Source organism: Pelodiscus sinensis, chromosome 6 (assembly GCF_052426305.1).
Source record: "Pelodiscus sinensis isolate ZL-2025 chromosome 6, ASM5242630v1, whole genome shotgun sequence".
Lineage (NCBI taxonomy): Eukaryota > Metazoa > Chordata > Testudines > Trionychidae > Pelodiscus > Pelodiscus sinensis.
The window spans coordinates 24088742-24111241 of NC_143057.1; the positions used below are offsets into that span (position 1 = coordinate 24088742).

The following is a 22500-nucleotide window of genomic DNA, read 5'->3' on the forward strand; positions in this document are numbered from 1 at the left end:
CAGCATATTAGATCTCCTAACTATAAAATCAGTCCTTTTTGGGCTTCCTTCAGCACATTTTCTGTTGTTGTATCCAGTGTTACAAAGGCTTGGGTTTCTGTCACTTCCCTTGAAAGTGACGCTGCCCAACTGATTCCACTTCTAGGAAGTTTTCCTAATATTAGCTTATATTTCTTTCTTTTAAAAATCACAGAAGCAAAAGTGCAAATGTCGTTTTAATATATCGATTGGATCACTCTTTATGAATTGTTCAGCACTAGGATGATTTAAATGGGAAACTGTATTTTGTGATAAAGTTTTAGACTGTAGTTTTATACAGTATGTAACAGAATATAAACATCATTCTGTTCATTAAGTCAAAATAAACTAAAAAGGTTGGCTAAAGATTTGTAAAACAAGACACGACAGGTAAGCTTTTAAGTCATTTGAAAACTATGCCTGTACAGAATTTTAAATATATTTGCCTCAGAACATAGGCATTTTTAAATCTTAATAATTTTAAAACTGTAATAATTAATTCAGCATTTGGGTGTACGTGAAGGTGATGAACACAAATTGCTTGCTCAAAAGTTAGAGAAAACACATAGCTGTTGATGAGGAATTCAGATACTGCTCCCCAAAATTGGTGAATACACATCTTGGACCTTTGCCCATTATCTACAACGGCTCAGTCTGATAACTCTAGTTTTAATTTTGGAAAACTATTTCTCTGGAATGTCTTCTATGCAAAACTAAGCAATGAGAAAAGCCAGGGTTTCCACATCACCTTTAAAAAAAATAACAGGAAAGGGAAAAAAATTCAGAAGCATTTCTTTTGACTGGCCCACTGATTACAACTAAATACATTTCTGACAGGCAGACTATTCCTTAGTACTAAAGTAACATTAAAAAATAAGAATAATAAAATAGAATGGTGCAAAGTTTAAAGACATGTTCATATTAGATTGAAACAAGAAAGACTGACTTTACATAGAGACTGCCATAAACATCAAAAGAGATATTACATTTTTTAAGGAGGAATGGAAAGGTTCTGTACTGGAGCAATTCAGAAAAGAATAATCTTAATGTAAGTATCTTTACTGTATTAATGCTGGCTGTGCTTCAGGGATTATTGAATTAAAAAAACATATTGTCTGGAGTATAACTGCGTATCTTTTTGTTGCACACAAGATTATAATGGAAATGTGAACAATAAGTACTGTTCTGTAGGGAGATTAGAATTCCCAGGTGAAAGGTAGTATTTTATGCTATTGAAATTCAGTGTTCTCCAATGTTCAAGTGCTGCAATATTGCATTTTATTTTTATCATATCGTTGTCTGGAGTTCTCCTCCTCTAGTTCCATCTGACACCCTTTCCCGTCTAGGTTTTGCTGCTTGCACTCCTCTGAAAGAGATTTCATAAATTGTTTCATGACCTGTTCCCAGCTAAACCTCAAAACCAGTTCATTCTCTTCCTCCTTTGGTGACTGACAGGCTATGCTGAGCATGTTCTTCTTCAAATCTTGACTTCCCTTGGCTTCCATGACTCTGTTCTCTCCTGATTCTCGTTGTGCTGCTCTATTTGCTCACTCAGGGTACGTCTACACAACATGCTTATTTCAAAATAAGCTATTTCAGAATTTTCTTTCATGAAATAGCTTATTTTGAAATAGCACATCTACACTACAGGGAAGCCTCAAAATTAGTCTGAGGCAGGCTTCCCTAATGTGGACTTGCTACCTTGATTTAGAGCCTAGAAGGCACTGGAGAATAATTACTATGAATGGCCCTGGGGAGGAGCTATTTCGAAATAGCAGCAGTGGAGTGTCCACACTACTGCCATTCTGAAATAGCTATTCTGGAATAAACGTTATTCCTCATGGAATGAGTTTTACAGATTTTGAAATAAGCCATCCGTTATTTCGAATTTATTTTGAAATAACAGAATTGCTGTGTAGACGCTCGCATTGTTTTTTGAAATAATGCTAGTTATCTCAAAATAATGGTGCCATGTAGATGCACCCTCAGAATATCCTTTAGAGAAGTGAGTCTCAACCAGGGATACACATGCCATTAGTGGTATATAAAGGTCTTCTGAGGATATATCAACTCATCTAGCTTTTTGCCTATTTTTACAACAAGCTACATAAAAGTCATTCGCAAAGTCAGTACAAACTAAAATTTCATAGACAACTTATTTATACTTCTTTGGGTATTATACACTGAAATATAAGTGCTATATTTATATTCCAATCGATTTATTTTATAATTATATGCTAAAATGAGAGAACAAGTGATTTTTCAGTAACTGCTTTGATACTTGAATTTTTATATCTGAATTCGTAAGTAAGTGATTTTAAGTGAGGTGAAACTTTGTGGTGCTTAAATCAGATTTCTGAAAGGGGGACGGTAGTCTGGAAGGATTGAGAGATGATGCTTTAGGGAACTCTCATTATCTCAAAATTTCTGAGCAGATGCCATAAGACTCCATCTTTGGTTCTGTTCTCTTCTCCCTCACCACTTTACATCTAGGTATTCTCCTTGACAAACACAAATTCAACTACTATCTCCATGCTGATGACTTATATGTCTCTTGTTTCTTTGCCCCAGACTTGTCTCCTTCTGTCCAAACTAAAAGTTTGGTCTGTATCTTTGTCATCCTGCCTGTGGTTGTCTAGTGTCAGCTCAAAATTAACATGACTAAAACTGAGCACCTGAATTTTCCTTCCAAGCCCAGCTGCTACCTCCCTTCTCTGAAATGATCTCCTCAGGGTTCTGAGGAGGAAGGGCTCAGATGCTGGTTACTGTGAATATTGAAACTGTGTGTCCAATCCCAGTCGGGGATTGTGATCCCTTCTTTCTCTAGTCCTCTCAGGAAAGTACTGGAGAGCTTTTCCTGACTGAGCCAAGAACATGGGGGCAATGTGTTTGCATTAATTCCATAGACTAGCCTGTAATTTGGACATCGTTTTTCACTTAGAAACTCTCTTTAAATCATTGCAGATAAGTGATGTCAAATCTTGCCAATTCTTTCTGCATAACATCTCTAAGGGTATGTCTACACTACCCTCCTAATTCGAACTAGGAGGGTAATGTAGGCATACCGCACTTGCAAATGAAGCCCGGGATTTGAATTTCCCGGGCTTCATTTGCATAAGCCGGGCGCCGCCATTTTTAAATCCCGGCTAGTTCGAACCCCGTGCCGCGTGTAGCCGCGCGGCACGGGGTTCGAACTAGCCGGGATTTAAAAATGGCGGCGCCCGGCTTATGCAAATGAAGCCCGGGAAATTCAAATCCCGGGCTTCATTTGCAAGTGCGGTATGCCTACATTACCCTCCTAGTTCGAATTAGGAGGGTAGTGTAGACATACCCTAAGATACGGTCTTTCTTATCCATTCATCCAGGCTCTCCTCATCTTGCATCTCAATAGGTATAACATCCTTCTCCCTGGGTATGACAGATGTATTCTTGACCTGCTCATATCCATCCAGAACGCTGCTGCAAAGTTTGTTTTTCTGATCATGCAAACTCTCTCTGCTGCAAAGTCTGTCACTCTGATCATGCAAACTCTCTCTTTTGTCTCTGCCAGTAACTCCGTACCCCTTCTCTCTCACACCAAACATAAGCTGCTTTTATTTTCAGTGTCCTTCATGGCCTGTGTCCACCCTACCTATCAACTCTCATTTGCTATCTAAATGTTAACCTCAGCTCTAGTCAGCCTATTATGACTGGCTCCACTGTCCACTTGTCACATTCTCAGATAACATGATCATTCTTTCTCCCAAACTCTCTATCCCACTTGGGAGGAGCTCTCCATGAACATTCACAGAATTAAATGCATTAACCTCTCTCAAAACCTTCCATTCACCTGTTTCTTAAAAGAAAATAAATAAATAAATTGACAGTGGTTAGGTTCCTGGTGCACGGAGACAATTGCTTATCATGCTGACCAATAATATAGCATTATTTATTTGCACTCCCCAGTCTTTTTGTTTGTATTCATCTGTTGTCTCTCAGTTTATAGTGAAATTGCAAGCTCCTTGGTATGGGAGCTATCTTTACACAGCATCTTACTCATGGGTGTTAGTCCATGACTAATACTCTACTCAAATGCTACAGTAATGCAAATAGTAATATTTGTAGTGCCTGTTTCTGCAGCAAATTAAAACGATTTAATAACACAAAAACATTTTTGTATCTCATATCAGGAAGCCAAGAACTGTTTTATAATGTATCCACAGCAGATTTACTTCCTAACTAGTTAAATCCACTGAACTCTACTGACACTAGAATTAAACATACTGGCTACGTCTAGACTGGCATGATTTTCCGCAAATGTTTCCAACGGAAAAGTTTTTCCGTTAAAAGCATTTGTGGAAAAGAGCATCTAGATTGGCACGGACGCTTTTGCGCAAAAGCACTTTTTGCAGAAAAGCGTCTGTGCCAATCTAGACGCGGTTTTGCGCAAGAAAGCCCCGATCGCCATTTTCGCCTTCGGGGCTTTTTTGCGCAAAACGGTTCTCAGCTGTCTATACTGACCCTCTTGCGCAAAAGCATTTGCACAAGAGGGCTTTTTCCCGAACGGGAGAGTCATTGTATTGGGGAAGAACACTGAGAATCTTACATTAGATCGTCAGTGTTCTTGCGCAAATTCAAAGCAGCCAGTGTAGAGAGCTGGCAAGTTTTTCCGCAAAAGCAGGTGCTTTTGCGGAAAAACTTGCCAGTCTAGACACAGCCACTGTGTTTTTTTTTCCTATACTCAGAGGCACCATTGTAATCCACCTTGCGTAGTAGAACATAATGCTCAGACTGAAGTATCAAACTTAATGTAGCACAGTGTCTGTAAAATCAAATATTTAGTATTACTGTGTTTCACCTCCAAGTTTTTACAAGGTAATATGTCTTGTTAAATAAAGATATTTCAATCTGTTTTTTAAATTGCCTCGTAGTTAAAATCTGAATGTTTGGTTTCAGTTTCTTAGTGCCAGGCAAAGTATGTGCGTGTGTAATTATTTTCAGCTTGCCCCTCAGTAAGGCTTGGAAAATATGCTGAGGATTTAAGTTTACTAGCCAGGGTGGAAGATAGCTGGGCTTTCACTCTGTTTGTGCCTTTATGGACAATTCTCTAGAAAGGGTGATGATCTCTGTGCTGTTCATTCACAATCCCTCCTCTGTTCTTGCCTCAATTTCAGAGAGAAGTTATCTACTGTTGTGATTTATCAGTAGCCTATTATTCCCCTCCCCCTTCTGTTTGTGCTGAGTCAGCTCTGCTAGCCAGTGATTTGGGATGTGTGGAGTCAAGACTGCCTAATCCTTGCCCCCTCTTCACCCTCCTCTCTACTCAGTTGCATATTGCTTAAAATGTAGGGCAAAGCATAGTGCTATGCTTGTGATATGGCAGCTGTGACTCTTCTACTTGAACTAAATAACCAGCTGCCTGTCAACTTGTCTTTATTGCTGCGTTCATGCAAGTTAATGCCTCTCAAGTTAGCCTTGCTTGAAGGAGAGCAACCACACTGCAAAACAGCTCCTCAGCTGCACCGAATGTTTGGATTAGCTACACAGAGTAGCTTAGTCTCACTGCATTCCTAGCTCGTGTCAGCAGGACTCAGACTTCTACCTATACCTTCTGCCCAGCCACTTGGGCTTGACTTTAACCCACCACTTAAGCTAGAGGTTTTTGTGTGTGCCTAGGAGTCAGGTTAGGGACAACGTTTGAGTTGAACCCTCATCCGGTTGAACTGCGAAGAAGTGAGACAATATCATATTGTGTTAATGTGAATTAGAGAAGCATCTAAGTTGCCATGGTCCTTTTGAAAGACTTGGCAAAATGGATGAGAACTGTTTTTCCCCCTCAGGTCTGTGTGATATGGCATTTTGCATTTTATGGCTGAGCAGTCGTCACACTCCTACATTCTAGTATGACCTTGGCTCATAATAAAGGATGTGAAGGGCAGAAAAATATTAACATCACTCAGTGGAAGATCTGGGACCCAGAATTTAAAAGCTCTTGACTTGATAGCATGATGACCAAAGCTTGTCACTTCATTGCAAGACTGTTTGCAAAAGGTCCAAAATCATATCACAGTAAAAATATGAAAATTGACAACAGTGCTCGGCGCCTGCAACTGAGATGTGGGGAGGTTGAGCAGGAGTGGAAGAGTGTGTACCTCCTCCTCTCCCCTGCTCCTGGCCAGCTGTATAAAGCGGGACCTTTTAGGGTTAAAAATAAACTGTCTACTGTTTTTTTAACTTTTTTTTTTAGCATATTGCCGATCAACTTGCTGTTTAGGGAACAGAATAAACAAACAAAAGATGTTTCTCTTACATTTGCTAGACCACCTTTCTCTTTCTCAATTCACTGTACACTTTCTTTGTAAGGAGAAAGGAAACAGGAAGAAGAAAGAGAGACAGGGAAAGGAAAGATGGCAAATGTTGGAACAGTTTGTGCACCCTTTGTCCAAGTTGTCCATTGTAATATTAAAAAAGGAAAGTGGCGGAGGAAAGGAAATTATTTATTCCTTGTCACATAGGGAAATAAGGCTTTGACAGGATACTCCCTCCTTTCCTTCCAACAGAAACCAAAGGTGGTAGAGGGGAATGTAGTAGACGAAAGAGAGAATGCTCCTTTTTCTAAGCCATCCACGAGGAGTAAGATGGCAAAAATTCTTTTCCTCTAGCATTCATGGGAGAAGTAGAAGCGGGGAAAGAGTAGGGAAAGAGAGAGAAATTGAAAGAAGAGAAAAAGAGGAAAGTGGGGGTAGAAGAAAGTAGCTTGGAGAGAGTGAAAGACCGATAGAGTTATTTCATCTCATACAGCAGGGGTGGGAACCTTTGTTTGGTTGGAGCCACTGACCCGTGGAAAAATGAGTCAGGGGCCACACACAATTCTGTTGCCCTTACGTGAGCCAGAATAAACTTCAGCTGTCTCTCAGAGCTAGCAGCAGTCACAAGGTAAGGCATGTCAGCTCACTACCTTTAATTGCCCTAACCTGATGGACCAGGTACTCGTTTTACAGCTAGTTTTACTAGAGGTGGCCTTTCAGTGTGAAATTAAGCTGTAACCACCAGGATTGTAGTCAACATGTCAGTCACTCAGCTACTGCCAGCAGGAATACAGAACAGTGAAAGCTTCCGTTCTCCAAACCCCCAAAAGTAAACACTATTACTCCGAATGCTTCCAAGGAGAGTGCTGTTAAGTCAAGTATGCCACTTTTATAGCCATTTTTTTAAAAGCAGCACTTTAATGCAAGGGTGGCAAACCTCTGGCCCGTGGACTAGATCTGGCCCCTGCTTAATATAATTTGGCCTGTGGCAAATTTCTGTGTCATTACCCAGAAGCCCTGAATCTCAGTTTCCTCCCCATGTGAGGCTGGAACTGTGAGCACTACCACTGGCTTGCAGCAATCAGAGAAGCACTACCTACAAACACTACCCCTGTAGCTCCCATTAGCTGGGAACCATGAACAATGAGAACTGCAGGGATGGTGCTTGCCAGAAAGGGCAGTGCATAGAGCCACCTGTCCCTTCCCTACCCCCCAGGAATTACAGGGCTGTGCTGGTCACAGCCACTTCTAGGATCAGCAGTGGCATGGGGCCACGGTAGGCAGAATGCTTGCCTTAGCCCCCCTGTACCACTGAATGGGGCTACCTGATGTAAGTACCCTACACCTCCTCCTCCTGCACCCTGAGCCCCTTCTGGCACCCAACATTCCTTCCAGAGCCTACTCCCTGCACTCCTACCCTGAACCCCCTGGCCCAGGTTGATTCCCTTCCAATTTCCTGCCTAGAGCCCCCTCCTGCATCTCTAATTCCTCAGCCCCACCCCAAGAGCCCACACTCCCAGTAAGAGTCCTCACCCCCTCCCGCATCCCAAACCTCTGCCCTAGCCTGGAGTCACCTCCACTACCCTGAACTCCTCATTTTTTGGTCCAAGTTTCCATGTCCTGCCCTGCAGGGCTTTATATGGCCTGCAGCTGATATTTCAGGAGGATCGGGGCCCCTGATGGGAAAAAGACTCCCCACCCCTGCTTTATTGTATTGCTAAGTTACCTGAAGGTGGTAGCTTCCAAAGAGGTAACTCCTATCACATTACATCCATTCCAGATATTTTGATTGCCATCAACTGTGAGTGATCTGCTATGGATACACTTAACTTTCTTTTAAGGTTTATTTTAGCAGTACTTTAATTCTAAACATAGGGAATACCAGTTCATGCTGCTAATACCTTGCCTAACTGGAAAATGTTTTTAGGAGTACTCGCTTATATATGTTGTTGGCTTTATATAGTGCAATATATGATGTTAATGATGATGATATATGTAGAATTTTCAAAACATCTGGGGCAGAATGCATTTTAACTGAAAAGGGAAAACACATTTTTCTGGCATTGAAAAAGGTTCAGAAAAGGGCAACAAAAAGTATTAGGGGTTTGGAACGAGTCCCATATGAAGAGAGATTAAAAAGACTTGGACTTTTCAACTTAGAAAAGAGGAGATTAAGGGGGGATATGATAGAGGTCTATAAAATCATGACTGGTGTGGAAAAACTGAATAAGGAAAAGTTATTTACTTATTCCCACATATAAGAACTAGGGGTCACCAAATGAAATTAATAGGCAGCAGATTTAAAACAAAAGGAATATTTTCTTCACTCAACGCACAGTCAACCTGTGGAATTCCTTGCCAGAGGATGCAGTGAAGGCTAGAACTTTAACAGGGTTCAAAAAAAAGCTAGATTGATTCATGGAGGTTAGGTTCATCAATGGCTATTAGCCAGGATAGGTAGGAATGGTGTCCCTGGCCTCGGTTTCTCTGGAAGTGGGAGACGGGAGGGATCACATGAGGATTATTTGTTGTAATCCCTCCCTCTGGGGCATCTGGTATTGGTCACTGTCAGCTTACAGGATACTGGGCTAGATGGACCTTCGGTCTGACACAGTACGGCCGTTCTTATGTATAGACGATATTAAGCAGTACAGAGTAGAATATAAGTTATTCTCCCCTCTGTGCACAGGCACAACTCCTAATAAAGTTAATGGGAACTACATACATGTAACAGGTGATTATAACCCCTTTAAATCTAATGAAAAGCATGAGGAGTTTTATCTATACCTACAAACTTTCTGTGATCCTATGTTACCTCACCAGAAACAGGATGAACCTGGTTAGTACTTAGATGGAAGATGCCCAAACAGGGGTGGCCCTAGACTAGCTGCCAGCAACTGGCGCCCTAGGCGAACCATGGAATCGGCACCCCCCCCAACCCCAAGGGCAGATATCAACTGAAGGTTTTGGTTCTGTGCTCGGGAGAGGGAAGCTGGGGGACGAGGGGCCGGGGATGGAGTTCTGTGGCTGGGGGCCAAGGGGGTTGGGGGTGGAGTTGGAGTTCTGGGGCTGGGGGAAGGGGGCTGGGGATGGAGTTCTGGGGCTGGGGAGAGGGAACAGGGTACCAGTCGGGGGAGAGAGTCCCCTGCACCCGCCTCCTCCCAAGATCACCCCCCCCCCCCTGCAGAGAGAAGCTGGCATGCGCCTCTCCCAGGGTGACCCCCCCCCCCCCGCGGCGCAGGGGAAGCTGGCACCTGCCTCCCCCGGGGCCGACCCCCCCCCTCCCGTGGCACAGGGGAAACCCCCCTCCCTCCGCGTTCCTCCTCCCCCGGTGCCGACCCCTCCCCCGGTCCCCCCCGCGTGCTGCCTCTTCCAGGACTTACCCCTCTCCTGGCTGCAGGGAAGCCGTGCTCCAGGTAAGGCACCGGAAAGGGAATGGGAAATGGAAGGGGCAAGGTTTAGAATTTGGTGCCCCATGCAACTTGGCGCCCTAGGCAGCTGCCTTGTTTGCCTATGGGCACGGGCCGCCCCTGTGCCCAAAGAAAACCTTGGTTTCTTGATTCTGTATTTTGTAGTGCCATCAGTTTGAAGGTGCTAACTTGAGTTTGATATTGGCTGTTGTTTCACTTCCTCACTTTCTGGCATGATCATATTTCAGTGGTGAAGGGAAGGAATCCTGCTTCTTTCTCAATACAAATTGATATGTAGACGCCAACATTTTCAGACTTTGGTGCCTAAAGTTTGGCTCTTAAATGTGTATACCCAACAGACTTCACATTGACCACTGACAGGACCTGGTCCCGTTTGAGTCAACAGCAAAACCCACGTTGACTTCAAAGGTGAAGAATCAGGCCCTAAGATGGTAATTTGTAGTCACTGTCATCTTGACTCAGATTCAAACCCAGAAACTTACCCAGCAGAGATGGACAGTTCAATGTCTCTTTACCAAATTGCCTGATCCAACACAATATGTTCTAATCTCTTCTTATTTTGATACTGTCATTCAAATAGAAAAGAACAATGAAAGGAGGTTCTGGGTTGCACCTCACCATATTCTTTCTGAAAATATGCTCATGAATATGAAAATGTATAACTGGAAAATGCTTTATACAAAATACATCTTATAATGTAAAGTTTAAAATCTGCTGAATGTGTACATTTTGTTTGTGTGCTTGTACCATTCCTATAGTTGACATTATAAATATGAAGTATAAAACTGTTTACTAATTCAGATATGATAGTTGAGGGCAATTAGTGGTATTCAAGGAACTTAATGGCGCAGTACTTGAGACATTGATCTGTGAATAGTCTTGTTTTTCTGTAAGCCTGGACTGTGGTTGGTCCTGCCAAGACATGTGGCCTGGGGACACCTGATGCTGGGACCCATTTTGAATGCTGTACTTTTCTGTTGAAAGTATGAAAAAGTTTAAACTGAATACAAAGAGTTCCTGTCTTTGGCAAAAGATATATAAAGATGATTAGAACTACTGTTAGAGTATTAAATTGCATGTGACTAGTTCCTTAGAATATTAGGCTTAGCTGGCATATTTTGTTTTAATTTGCTTACTGTTTTTCTTTGATCTGACTGCTCTTAATTGCAACCACTTAAATCCTACTTCTTATACTTAATAAAATCACTTTTATTTATTAATAAACCCAGTATAAATAACTGTTACTGGGGGGGGGGGGGAGCAGATGTAGATGAAAGGGGGTGAGTCTTTTATGAGCTTGTTCTGTACAAAACTTTATACAGAGTAAAATGGATTTATCTGGAGTTCTGGTCCTATTGGGTGCTGTGTCAAGTCCTTTGAGCCTTCTAGATCTGATATGACTGAACCTAGCATCTGTAGTGCTTTGCTGTGGGCTATGACTCCAACCTTGTGTGGTGCTGGAGGAGACCAGAATACCTGGCTCAAGAGCCTGGGGGGGAAAGGGGAGAAAGAGTGTCCCAAAGAGCAGATAGGTGGGCTCAATGGTATTTTTCAGCATATCAAGTGATAGTCCCAAGAGAATCTCTGTGACCAAACCCATAAATGAAGTTGTTATAAATTTTTCCTAGTTGATTAAGTATAATTTCAATATATTGCTTAATAATTTCTATGTTGAGGAAATTATTTTCCTATGGAATCTCAATTTTGCATGCAGCAGTCAGTATTTCAACTCTTCTCCCATCCTGTGAAAAAGTGTCATGTTTTGGCATAATTTTTCAACTTTTCTTTGTTGGTTCTGCCACTAAATGGTGTATATGTTTTTGTCTTTCTAAATTAGTTGACAACCGTATTATGATCTTTTTCAGGGTACCTTGAGGATAGTTTTGTAAAATCTGGAGTCTTCAATGTGTCAGAACTTGTGAGAGTATCCAGAAGTAAGTTAACAAACTGTATTTAATGATGTAGCATACTAAAAGCCTGATCCAAAGTCCACTGAGGTCAGTTGAAGGCTTTCCTTTGACTTTAATGGAGTTTGCTTTGGGCTCTATGGTGTCACAGTACATCTTGCATGGATTTATAATAAAATAGGTAAAAGACTTTCTTTGTTTTTTTTTCAAATTCTGAATCAAACATCTTATTAAGAAGTTAAATTGTTTGCTGTGCATGGATCAATAATGTTATGTCAATAAAATTCCATACATAATGAAATAACTTCTTTCATGCACTTGCAACTTTTTCACAACTTTTTATCCTCTGTACATGTTTGGAATTCTGCTAAACCATGAGATGTCTTTTTTCTTTTACTTTGCTCCAGTCTCATGAACTTAAAGGACAGATACACCATAGCAAGAATGGGGAGTATAACTAATTGAATGTAGACCAGAGTGGTGTCTCTCTCTCTCTCTCACTCACACATACATGTACACACAAATTCATAGAAAATATTAATATGGAGTACCAATAATCTCTAATCCACATATTGTTTTTATTTACTTCTGTTTTTCTTCTTGTATTTAATGAAAATGCTGTTCATTTCTTTCTGTTTAAAACTTCATTTTGAAAGACGTGAATAAAAATATTAATTCAGAACTTGTTTGGAAACAACAGGATGAATAAGGAATTTTAAAAAAATAACAATGGTTGAATGTGCCAGACAATATTTTCTATACTCTAGATGAGGATTCTGGGACAACAACAGTTAAAAGTGACTCTCCCCAAAAGGGGCGGGCAAATTCAGCTCACGGGCCAGATTCAGTTTACAGGGTTACTCCCCGGCGGGCCCCCACCACTACGTTTACCTGCGCTTTTGCAGGTATCGGATGATTGCAGCTCTTGTTGGCTGCGAATCGCTGTTTGTGGCCAATGAGAGCGGTGGTCCATGCTGCTTCCCACAGGTGGCTCACATTGCCAAAAAAGATAATTCACGGCCAATGAGAGTTGCGATTGTCCAATATATTCAAAAGCACAGGTAAACATAGTGGAGGGGGCCCGCCGGGGACTAACCCTGGTGGGCTGTTGCTTTTTTATTGCCCACCTCTGCCCCAAAACTAACTGCTGGAGAGTTTTACATGAGAGCTAGTTGGGGATGTTAAATTTCAACTAGTCAATTAGTCGATAAGTGGGGCAGCTGCAGTGGGGTTAGCTCCGAGCCTTGGGCGCTAACCCCACTGCAGCTCTGATGGAGGCAGCAAGGGGGAATTGCAGGGGAAGCAACTAATTGAGGAACTAGTCGACTATCCTATAAGCTTTTGCTAGTTCATGCTAGGACAGAACACCCTACAAATTGTAATTAGTTAACAAAGATAAGGATCTGATTCTGATTTCACATCTCTATAAATCAAGACTAACTAATTTAAAATCAATGGCAGTATCCCACCAAAAGACTAATATGAAATAATGCGTGCATGGAATATGTTCAAAAAACCTGCTCATTATTTATCTTACCACTGAGTTTTGGGGCCAAATTATGTGCATAACTTCCACTGACATCATTTGTTATTAAAATAAGAGTCATACATGTGTGTTTGATTGCACTTTATTCCCTGTGTATTAAGGCACATACACTTTTTATGCCGGTCCAAGTTAAGCATTTGCAGCACTGAGTTCTCTTTCTAAAATTGGGGATTTGTATATTGAAACACAAGTTTCACATGCTCATGAGATGTGTTGTCTGAGCAGCTTAGGCACACATACTTCTAATCATTTGGTCATATCTAAAAATATCAAGATTATGTTGTTGCCTTATGGAGGCAAATCCTCTGGTTCACAGTGTTACATGTAATGCCCTTCTAATAATAAGTTTTAAAAGTATGTGGTTTCTGTGGGACTTCTTTTGTGGCTTGAGGTTAAACAAACACAAGAGAAGAAGTAAACTTTAACCAATAGATAAATTCGAACTTTCATATAAATTAAAATGCACAGACAGTGCACAAGGGTAAAGAAAACAATGTCTGTGTGCATAAAGAAAATATCTGTTTCCTAAGTGAAAGACAACTTGGCCAGTTCAATACTCTCTCCATAAAAGGCTACTTCTGGCAGAAATGGGGAGGGGAGGGGGGTGTTCATGCCCTTTTACAACATGTACAATTTTGTTTTTCAATCTTTGTCAGTGTTTCCCATTCATGATTTCTACATTATCTATTATAAAACATATATTCAGAGATTTAGGGAGAGGGTAGTGGAGGAAGCACATAGCTTAATTTTTTTCAGGTATGTAAATGTTAGCAGAACTTGACTATATTTCATTTTCTCAATAGACAGAAAACTGGTTATATTTTATAATTGCAAGATCTTTTAATGTTAAAATTGAAAGGGTGGTAAAAAATTTAGAGATTAGTTTTGACTCTTTATATATTCTTCAGCGCCTATTACCCAGGGAACTGGAGTAAACTTCCCGATTGGAGAGCTTCCAAGCCAGCCATACTACCATGATATGAATTCGGGTGTAAATCTACAGAGGTCACTGTCCTCCCCACCAAGCAGGTAAATATATTTTTAAAAGAGTAAATATTGGTATTTGGCAAAAATACTGGTTATCAGGTTATGTGAAGTCGGGATTGCTGATGTAGGAAAAGCAATTCAGTAGTACTGTAAAGAAAGTGTAATTTTCCTGATTTCTTGTTGCTTTTATAAATTTGAGTAGGTATATATTTTTTTTATAAATTATATGTAGATAATAGATTCCTGGAGTAAGACTATCTTCCTGTAAACGGGAAGTTTGAGAGAGTTGTGTGCCACTAGCACTGATGTTACATATCTTAGTTCTCTACAGTTTTGGAAACCATTTATTAGTGGTCTAATAGAGGAAGCCAAATTCTAGTGGTCTATTGGAATAACAGCAATGAATTCTTCACCTGTTCAGTTAAAGAGAGGGAGAGATTTTACACTTGCAAGAAGAAGGGGAGCATTTAACACTACTGACTGACTCAGGCAGAACATTTCTAGCTCTGTAGATAAGTTCAGCTTTTAAACATCGCTACCTTTTCTCACATTCTGCATCCCTTCAAAAGTGTGCTGAGACCCACCTTTTGCTTCTCTTATTGGTAAAATTATAAATTATCTCACTTGCCAGTTAGATTTCTGCCAGTTTAGAAAATAATCTAAGACACTTCTGTGGGGAAAAACCTGAATGCTCTAGAATTTTCACTGAGGGTATGTCTACACTACCACCCTAGTTCGAACTAGGGTGGTTAATGTAGTCAATCTAAGTTGCAAATGAAGCCCGGGATTTAAATATCCTGGGCTTCATTTGCATCTTGCCGGGCGCCGCCATTTTTAAATCCCCGGTAGTTCAGACTCCGTGCCCGCGGCTACACGCGACACGGAGTAGGTAGTTCGAATGAGGCTTTCTAATTCGAACTACCGTTACACCTCGTTCCACGAGGAGTAATGGTAGTTCGAATTAGAAAGCCTCATTCGAACTACCTACTCCGTGCCGCGTGTAGCCGCGGGCACGGAGTCTGAACTACCGGGGATTTTAAAATGGCGGCGCCCGGCAAGATGCAAATGAAGCCCGGGATATTTAAATCCCGGGCTTCATTTGCAACTTCGATTGACTACATTAACCCCCCCCCCAAGTTCGAACTAGAGTGGTAGTGTAGACATACCCAGACTGAGAAGGTGCTTACTGATAATTTTCCCAGTAAAGGGACTGTTGGCCTCCTCAGTCAGGCATAGCCTGGGGAAGTGGGGAGGGGAGAAAGAAACATCAGCCACGTTATATGTAAATTTAATTGTGGAGACATGAAACATCAAAAGCCAAATCGCCACATCCTGAAGGAGCATACAAAGAGTAATTATAACTATTTGAATGTTTCTTCTGGGAGTTCCTCTGGGTGTTATAACAGGGGAGGGATTGTTTCCGGTGGAGTAGGCATAGTGTACACAGAACTCTAGAGGGAGCCAGGGTGAACCACAGCAAGGCTCTGACTCTAGCTTCCTCCAGGACTAGGGTTGTAAAAGCCCATTTAATTGGTTAACCAGTTAACTGATTAAAGGGGGATGGGCACTTCCTCACGTCATGGCCTAGGGATGCTCCAGCCTGGGTTGGAGTAGGGGACGACACAAACAAGTGGCTGCTCCCCGTTACAGGTTAACCATTACCCAGTAAGCATCATCCTGACATTCCCATTCAGAACCTCCTCTTAAGTGGAGGGAGTTCCCTGGTGCAGAAATGGAATTGGTGGTACGTGTAATATAGGCAACTCTGTTATCTTTCTAGGAAATTTCCACGAGGCTAGTGAAGGGATGATAAGTGGGGCCACCTTCCTCAGCTCACTCTGGCCTACTTCTCTCCATTTCTGTGGACTCCGACTCTGTGAAGCTCTGTCTACATGGTCTTAGGAGGGGCAGAGAGCATCACAGAGGGGTGAAATGCATGACTAGAGAGTCTGCTTGCCTAGGAAACTTGGGCTCATGTTCTGGCTTCAGGAAACTCATGAGTTTTGCTTTTTCCTTACTGGAATATCTTGGCTTGCTGAATCTTTCCTGTAATGATGCATCCTATATTATCACTGGTACACTGGCCTGCATGTCTGTGGTGCCACAAAGTGATGCATCATCGATGAACCAAGGACGCATGTGTTATTTCAGAGTTTTTGAAATAATTATCTAGCAAAGTTATTATTAACAAAGTCATAATGGGACTATTTGTGGGGGGTTTAGTGTACATATCAGTTCACCTTTTCAATTAAAAGGTATAAATTCATCCTCATGGTATTGTCAATATATTGTTAAACCCTTCATGCCTGGTTCTCCATCTTCCTTTAGAAATCTGCTTGTTCTGTCAGTGGCTGAGAAGTTTCACAATGAAACTTGCATTTCTCTTACAAGATTGTAGTGAAGTATATCAGCCTGAATGATGGAGTTTGAAATGCAGACCTTTCATTGTAAATTAAACTAATGGAAAATGAAGAGACTGTGTTTCAGGTCAGGCTGCTTTGAAAAATAACTCATTACTCTGGTCTACTGAGGTGGGCATAATAAGCTTTCCTTCTGCAGGTTGAACCTCTCTGGCCCTACACCGTTCAATGCCAGACCAGAGAAATTGCTAGATCATGGGAGGTCAATATTGTCCAGCAACATTACACACACTTCCACTGCTTACTGGGTTCTTAGAAGACTTTTAGGGGTAAATTAGAGGTATATAACAACACAGAACACTGAGAGCCGGAACTGGTGTCTATAAACAAACTTTATGGAACCTCAGGAAACTTGGCCATGCCCATGATAAGTGGATATACGGCTAACTAAAATCATGCTGGACCAGAGAATGCCTGACTAGAGAGGTTCAACCTATAGTCTAAGCAGTTGAAGTGTTACCTGGCTGACCTTATCTGGGATGCAGAAACACTCTTCTTTGTCTTAAATGAATTATGTATTGAATGAATGTAATAATCTAGTGATGTGATGCTTTTCCAGCAGGCTGCAGGTTTTGATTGTGTGGCCATGGTCTTAAATGTCACCAGTCTTAAAATGTGTAGACAATGAAAATTCTCCCCTGAGGGGATTTTTGGTGTATTATGCACACATGCCAACTATGTGATGTAAATATTTATGTACAATGCACATACCATTGTTTGAGAACACACCTGTGTGACCTATGCTTGAGGTTAGGCTTAACATTTATTTTTGTGGTTTTTCTTTTAATTGCTCTCAGTGTTGAAAAAACTGTTTAAATCCTTATACGCTCTGCAGTACCAGTGCTAACTGCATGTAGTATTAATAACAATACCTTTGTTATTTCAACAGCAAAAGACCCAAAACTATCTCCATAGATGAAAATATGGAACCAAGCCCAACTGGAGACTTTTATCCCTCTCCAAATTCACCAGCTGCTGGGAGTCGGACATGGCATGAAAGAGATCAAGGTGAGTTACACAAGGGCCATTTCATGCCAAAGGTTCAAACATACATCAGTAATGTAAATTTTTTCCCTTCTTTGTTTCCATAATTGTAATATAGTGATGCAAAAAGGGAAAGGGAATAAACCTTAGCTGTTCTTTGTAACAGTTTTTTTTTAAATGTTTCCAAACAAATGTATTAAAAAAACCCAACCTAAGTCAAGTGGCATGAACAATCACATACTCATAATTTTTCCACACAGTCAGTTGTATTATTATTATGAAAACATTTATTATACATGAAGTATTCCTTGAAAACCTAATTTATATTATGTGAACTCTATAAAAGATAATTATTCGACTCCAACAGGATTTGAACATTGTGTTTAGCTGAGTAAAACTGAGGTGTCACCAGATGTTGGTTGAGCTAGTATAATTCACTAAGGCTCAGTTTCTGCACTGGGATTCTGCATTGAGATTATCTGATGCCCTGTGTACATCCCGTTATATTCTATGGAATTCTGTTTGAGCTCAGGGGTCCATGCTAATGAATCCTGATGTAGCATTGGTGTCTTTGTCTATATTCTGTGCGTTGCAATACTTTTTCAGGGTACTACCTCCCAAAGATATATATTTTTTTATTTTTTTAGAGAAGGGAAAAAACTGACCATGGCACAAATTTAACATTCATTAACTGTTGTCACCTTGGTGTTGTAGGAACATTAACGTCAGGATAGAGTTCCCTCCCACCTGTAATGTGTAATATTCCCAATAGATGCGTTGTAGATGTTTTAATCATTGTGTTGTTCAAAGGATTCTGTACTTGAGGCTTGTCAGCCCTGTGCAGTTCTTCAGAGACATCTATGAAGCACAGCTTGTAAAGTCAGAATTCACAGTCAGACATACGATTCCTTCTTTAGTTTTCCCTCCTGATATTTAGCTCGCCCTACCTCAGTTGTTCATCCAATGAACCTCTCAATTTCTGATGGGCTATTTGGTGTGCTTTTAATTCATTATTTTCTTTGTTTATTTGCATCTAGAATTTTTCCAGTGTCTGTCTCTGTGTGTGAGAGTGATGGGGTATAGTGATGGTAGTGAGTGTTAGTAATTAATTTAGTAGCATTTCCCCTTTGCACTAGTTTGGTGTCTCTATTTCAGTTGTCCCTCTCTTCCCCCATTTACTTTGTATTTTTATTGTCCGCTGTTGGGATGGGAGGAATTCTTGTATTGTTCTCATATTTGAGTGTTGTATTGTCTGCTTGATTGAGTCCTCGTTTTTAGATTGGTTTCTAGAGATCAATTTTTGGTTGTTTTCCCTGTTAGCTTTGGGTTTTTTGCCATTCCCCCCCACCTTCACTTCTAGTCATTAGTGTAGGGCATTTTCTTATTTTCAGCATTTACTGTTTTTTTTTTAAATAAACATGTATGCAATCTATGCATTTAGCCTGTGACTTATTAGGTACCCAGACTCTTGACAGCAAGGGCAATAGATTTATTTTAAAGTCCCCAAAAGGGTGCACATCCTTATGTTATGAGCTTTATTTTGTCACTGCTATTTTGCCATGACTGCCTTTTGTTACCACTGGTTTTGAGAGACGGTGTTGTATGCTTCTTGCCTTTTTTTCCCCATTCTATACATAAATTACCACATGACTAGGGAAGATGGTCTAGTATTTCTCTTCAAAGTAGCCCTGCATATTCCCACTTGAAGAATGCAGTCCTCTGTGGCAGAGTGAGCATCAAGAACTTTCTAGAAATGCAGTGCTTATTGGACTGCATAAGCCTCCAGTCGGCAGCACCAGACATTTGCATTTGACCTGTATAGTCCCCAGCTAACTCAGTTCCTTTCTTTCTACAGGTAGCTGCAGATATAGGCTCTATGCATAGAATTTTGGTTTGATTTTTTTTTACCAGACTTCCCTGTGTTGTTAGTGTTTGACAGCATTAGTAGTTTTATTATTGTTTAGACTGTTTGGGGTATCTTCAGAAAGAATATTTATTTCATTTCTTCATTATTGTGTAGTTAGATTCCTGGATTCTTGAATTTCAGTATCATGGTATCATACCTCATCCAACCCCAAAGACCATCAAAAATAAAGAATATTCTTGAATGCTGTATCTCATGCCACTTTGCTATGAATATTTCCTTGTGGAGAACTATTTATGGGATTGTTTTTTGGCATGTCAAGCCTTTACACTTATGGGGGAGGGATAGCTCAGTGGTTTGAGCATTGGCCTGCTAAACCCAGGGTTGTGAGTTCAATCCTTGCGGAGGCCATTTAGGAATTTGGGGCAAAAATTTGTCAGGGGTGGTACTTGGTCTTGCTGTGAAGGCAGGGGATTGGACTCAATGACCTTCAAGGTCCCTTCCAGTTCTAGGAAATAGGCAATCTCCATTAATTTAATTTAATTTAATTTAATTTACACCTCACATCCAAAAGAACTGGCGCACACAAGGATTTCCTGAGACAAGGCTTTATGAGACAGATCTTCTTAACCATCTTGAGGACAGGCCTCCATTCCTTGCAGGGACAGAGTAGGCCATTGTGCCTGGCCTGTATGTGGCCATACGGGCTCTCTGGCTCTGAGGCTATCCCAGAACTGAAAAGAGCTTCATCTCTCATCTAAGGGTATGTCTACATGGATAACAAACAAAAACTAAAACCCCTCAGCTGACCCATTCTAGTCAACCACGGCTTGGATTCTAGGGTTGTTTCATTGCTGGAGTACTTTGAAAGATGGGAGAGTCCCACAATTCCAGAAGTCTACACTGCAATGAAACATTCCCAAAGCCTGAGGCCCACAAACCAAGTTGTCTAGCATGGGCCAGCTGCAGATTTTAATTTGCTTTGTTGACATATTTAAGTTGGTCAGTCTCACCATTTTTGATGGTACCTGCTTTCACCAGGAACCAGCATTTGTGGCCAGGGCAGAATGCTCAGTGCTTCATCTCATCTTGCCACTCCGAAATATTCATTCCAAATACTTACCTATCAGTACCAAATTTTTGTCAGATCTGGATGTCCACTCAGGGCCTAGCATTTGTGTTGATCCTACTTATGCTCAAAGACAGAGCTCAGTGACGGTTTCTGTGCCACGGGACTCAGTTCCATTATGAAGGAAGGAGGAACATTTTCCTGTCTTCCAAGGATCTCTGTGCTCATAAGACTCTAGGACATAGGGGGGAAAAGCCAAAGGATTTGGAGAATCACGTGGTGCTTTTAAACAGCTTTGACCATCCAGTGTCATTAGGAAGTGCTCAGACAGTGTCAATAAGCACTGCTTTTCTAGAAGGTTCCTGAAACTCATCAGCACCAGAAATACAAATCATCCTACTTTTATCCAACATCCTTCAAGTGTGTCTGTGCAGAGGTATTACAATTGCTGGTAAGTAGCCTTTCTTTCATTTAAATGTAATTTTAACTTTTTTTTTCTACAAGATCAAAAGAAGGATAAGAGGTAAAATTTAGACCACAGCATTACTGACTTCAGTTTGAAGGGAGTTTTACTTGCTCCATTTCAATCATATGGACTCAGTTCAGTAACTTATGACCTGAAATGGACTCAGTTCTCTCTGTACTTAGTCATGAGACATTTCCAGTGTTGAAGCTTTCTGTGGGAAGTAGTTAAGCCAGAAGTGATCTTTAAGACCTTTTCCAAGACAATAGTTAGTTTCAGAAATTGAGCTGGTTGATCACTTTTAACATAATAAAATATTTCAATCTTGTTGTGTTGCCATTTACAGAGAAGTCACAAGGTGTATGTTTACACTGCAACACTATTTCAAAATAACTAGTGCTATTTCAAAATAACTTAGTTCATGTATACACAGCAGGCAATTATTTCAAAATAGTGTCAAAATACTCTCTAGCTGGAGGACTTCTTACTCCAATTCCGGTAACCGTCATTGTATGAGGAGTAAGAGAAGTCAGAGGAAGAGAGCTCTATTTTGAAATAAGTGCTGTGTAGATGCTTCCTATTTCGAAAAAAAGCTATTTCAAAATAAGATATACAATCGATGTAGCTCAATTTGTGAAGCTTATTTCAAGTTAAGCACTGCAGTATAAACTCAAAAATGAGGAGTACAGGATCTTTCGAAAAAGGATCATTTGCACTTTCGATCTGCCTAATTTACATCCCTCTTTCAAAAGAGGGATATAGTCTAGACATGCCCTAAGAGTTTGGGGGTGGCAATGGTGATGAAACCCTAGTGCAGGACAAAGTTTGGAGTTTCTAGCTTGAGTGTTTATTCAAAGAGTTAAGGGGACTGAGATACCCAACTCTCTTCGAAGTGCGTACCATATAAATACATACTGTGTTAAAGCTTTATGAGTAGTCAGTCATGTATGGTGTGCAGAAGTTTGAATGACTTTTTCTTACTCTTCATGAAGCAGTTGGACATGGGCAAAGGCCACAGAACAAGTGACTCCTTTATAATCCTCACTGTTTGCACAAGTTCTTTCATGTATCATGAAAGCGGGGGACAAACACAAGTAGGAAGGATTTACACTTTGGCTAAGATGTGTAGTGGTGGTAAAACTGAGGAGGAAAAAAGTAATATTCCACTAAACTACAGCGGAATACTCATCATATTACAATGCATTCATTATTTGTCAAACACCAAATCTTCTGCTTTTACCATCACCGAGTTTCCAGTATAAACAAACTATCAAATTCTTATTTTCACACTATTCCTGAAGTGACTTTGACATGGCAGTAAAGATGTTTGTATTTTCAAGAGTATTCTGGGAGAGTGAATGGTAGGGAAGTATAAAGAAGAACAGAAATAAATTAGCTAACCAAAACAAAAAAACAGAAATCAAATCAAAGAGGCTCTGGGTTGATTAAAACTATAATGGGCAGTCATTTCATATTTAATTTTTTATTTTGAATGCATTATTGTACATGCCATTGTTGTAAACA

The 22500-nt window shown here is 40.6% G+C and overlaps 1 protein-coding gene across 12 annotated transcripts in view; it reads left to right on the top strand.

Annotated features, from left to right (window-relative positions):
• NFIB (nuclear factor I B) overlaps window positions 1-22500 on the top strand; it is a 245514-nt gene that overhangs the window by 158177 nt on the left and 64837 nt on the right. For all 12 annotated transcript variants that reach the window (XM_075931560.2, XM_075931567.2, XM_075931559.2 and 9 more), the window contains 3 exons: window positions 11602-11670; window positions 14098-14218; window positions 17486-17604. In XM_075931560.2, coding sequence (XP_075787675.2) covers window positions 11602-11670; window positions 14098-14218; window positions 17486-17604 — 309 coding nt within the window. The remainder of the gene's footprint in view (window positions 1-11601; window positions 11671-14097; window positions 14219-17485; window positions 17605-22500) is intronic.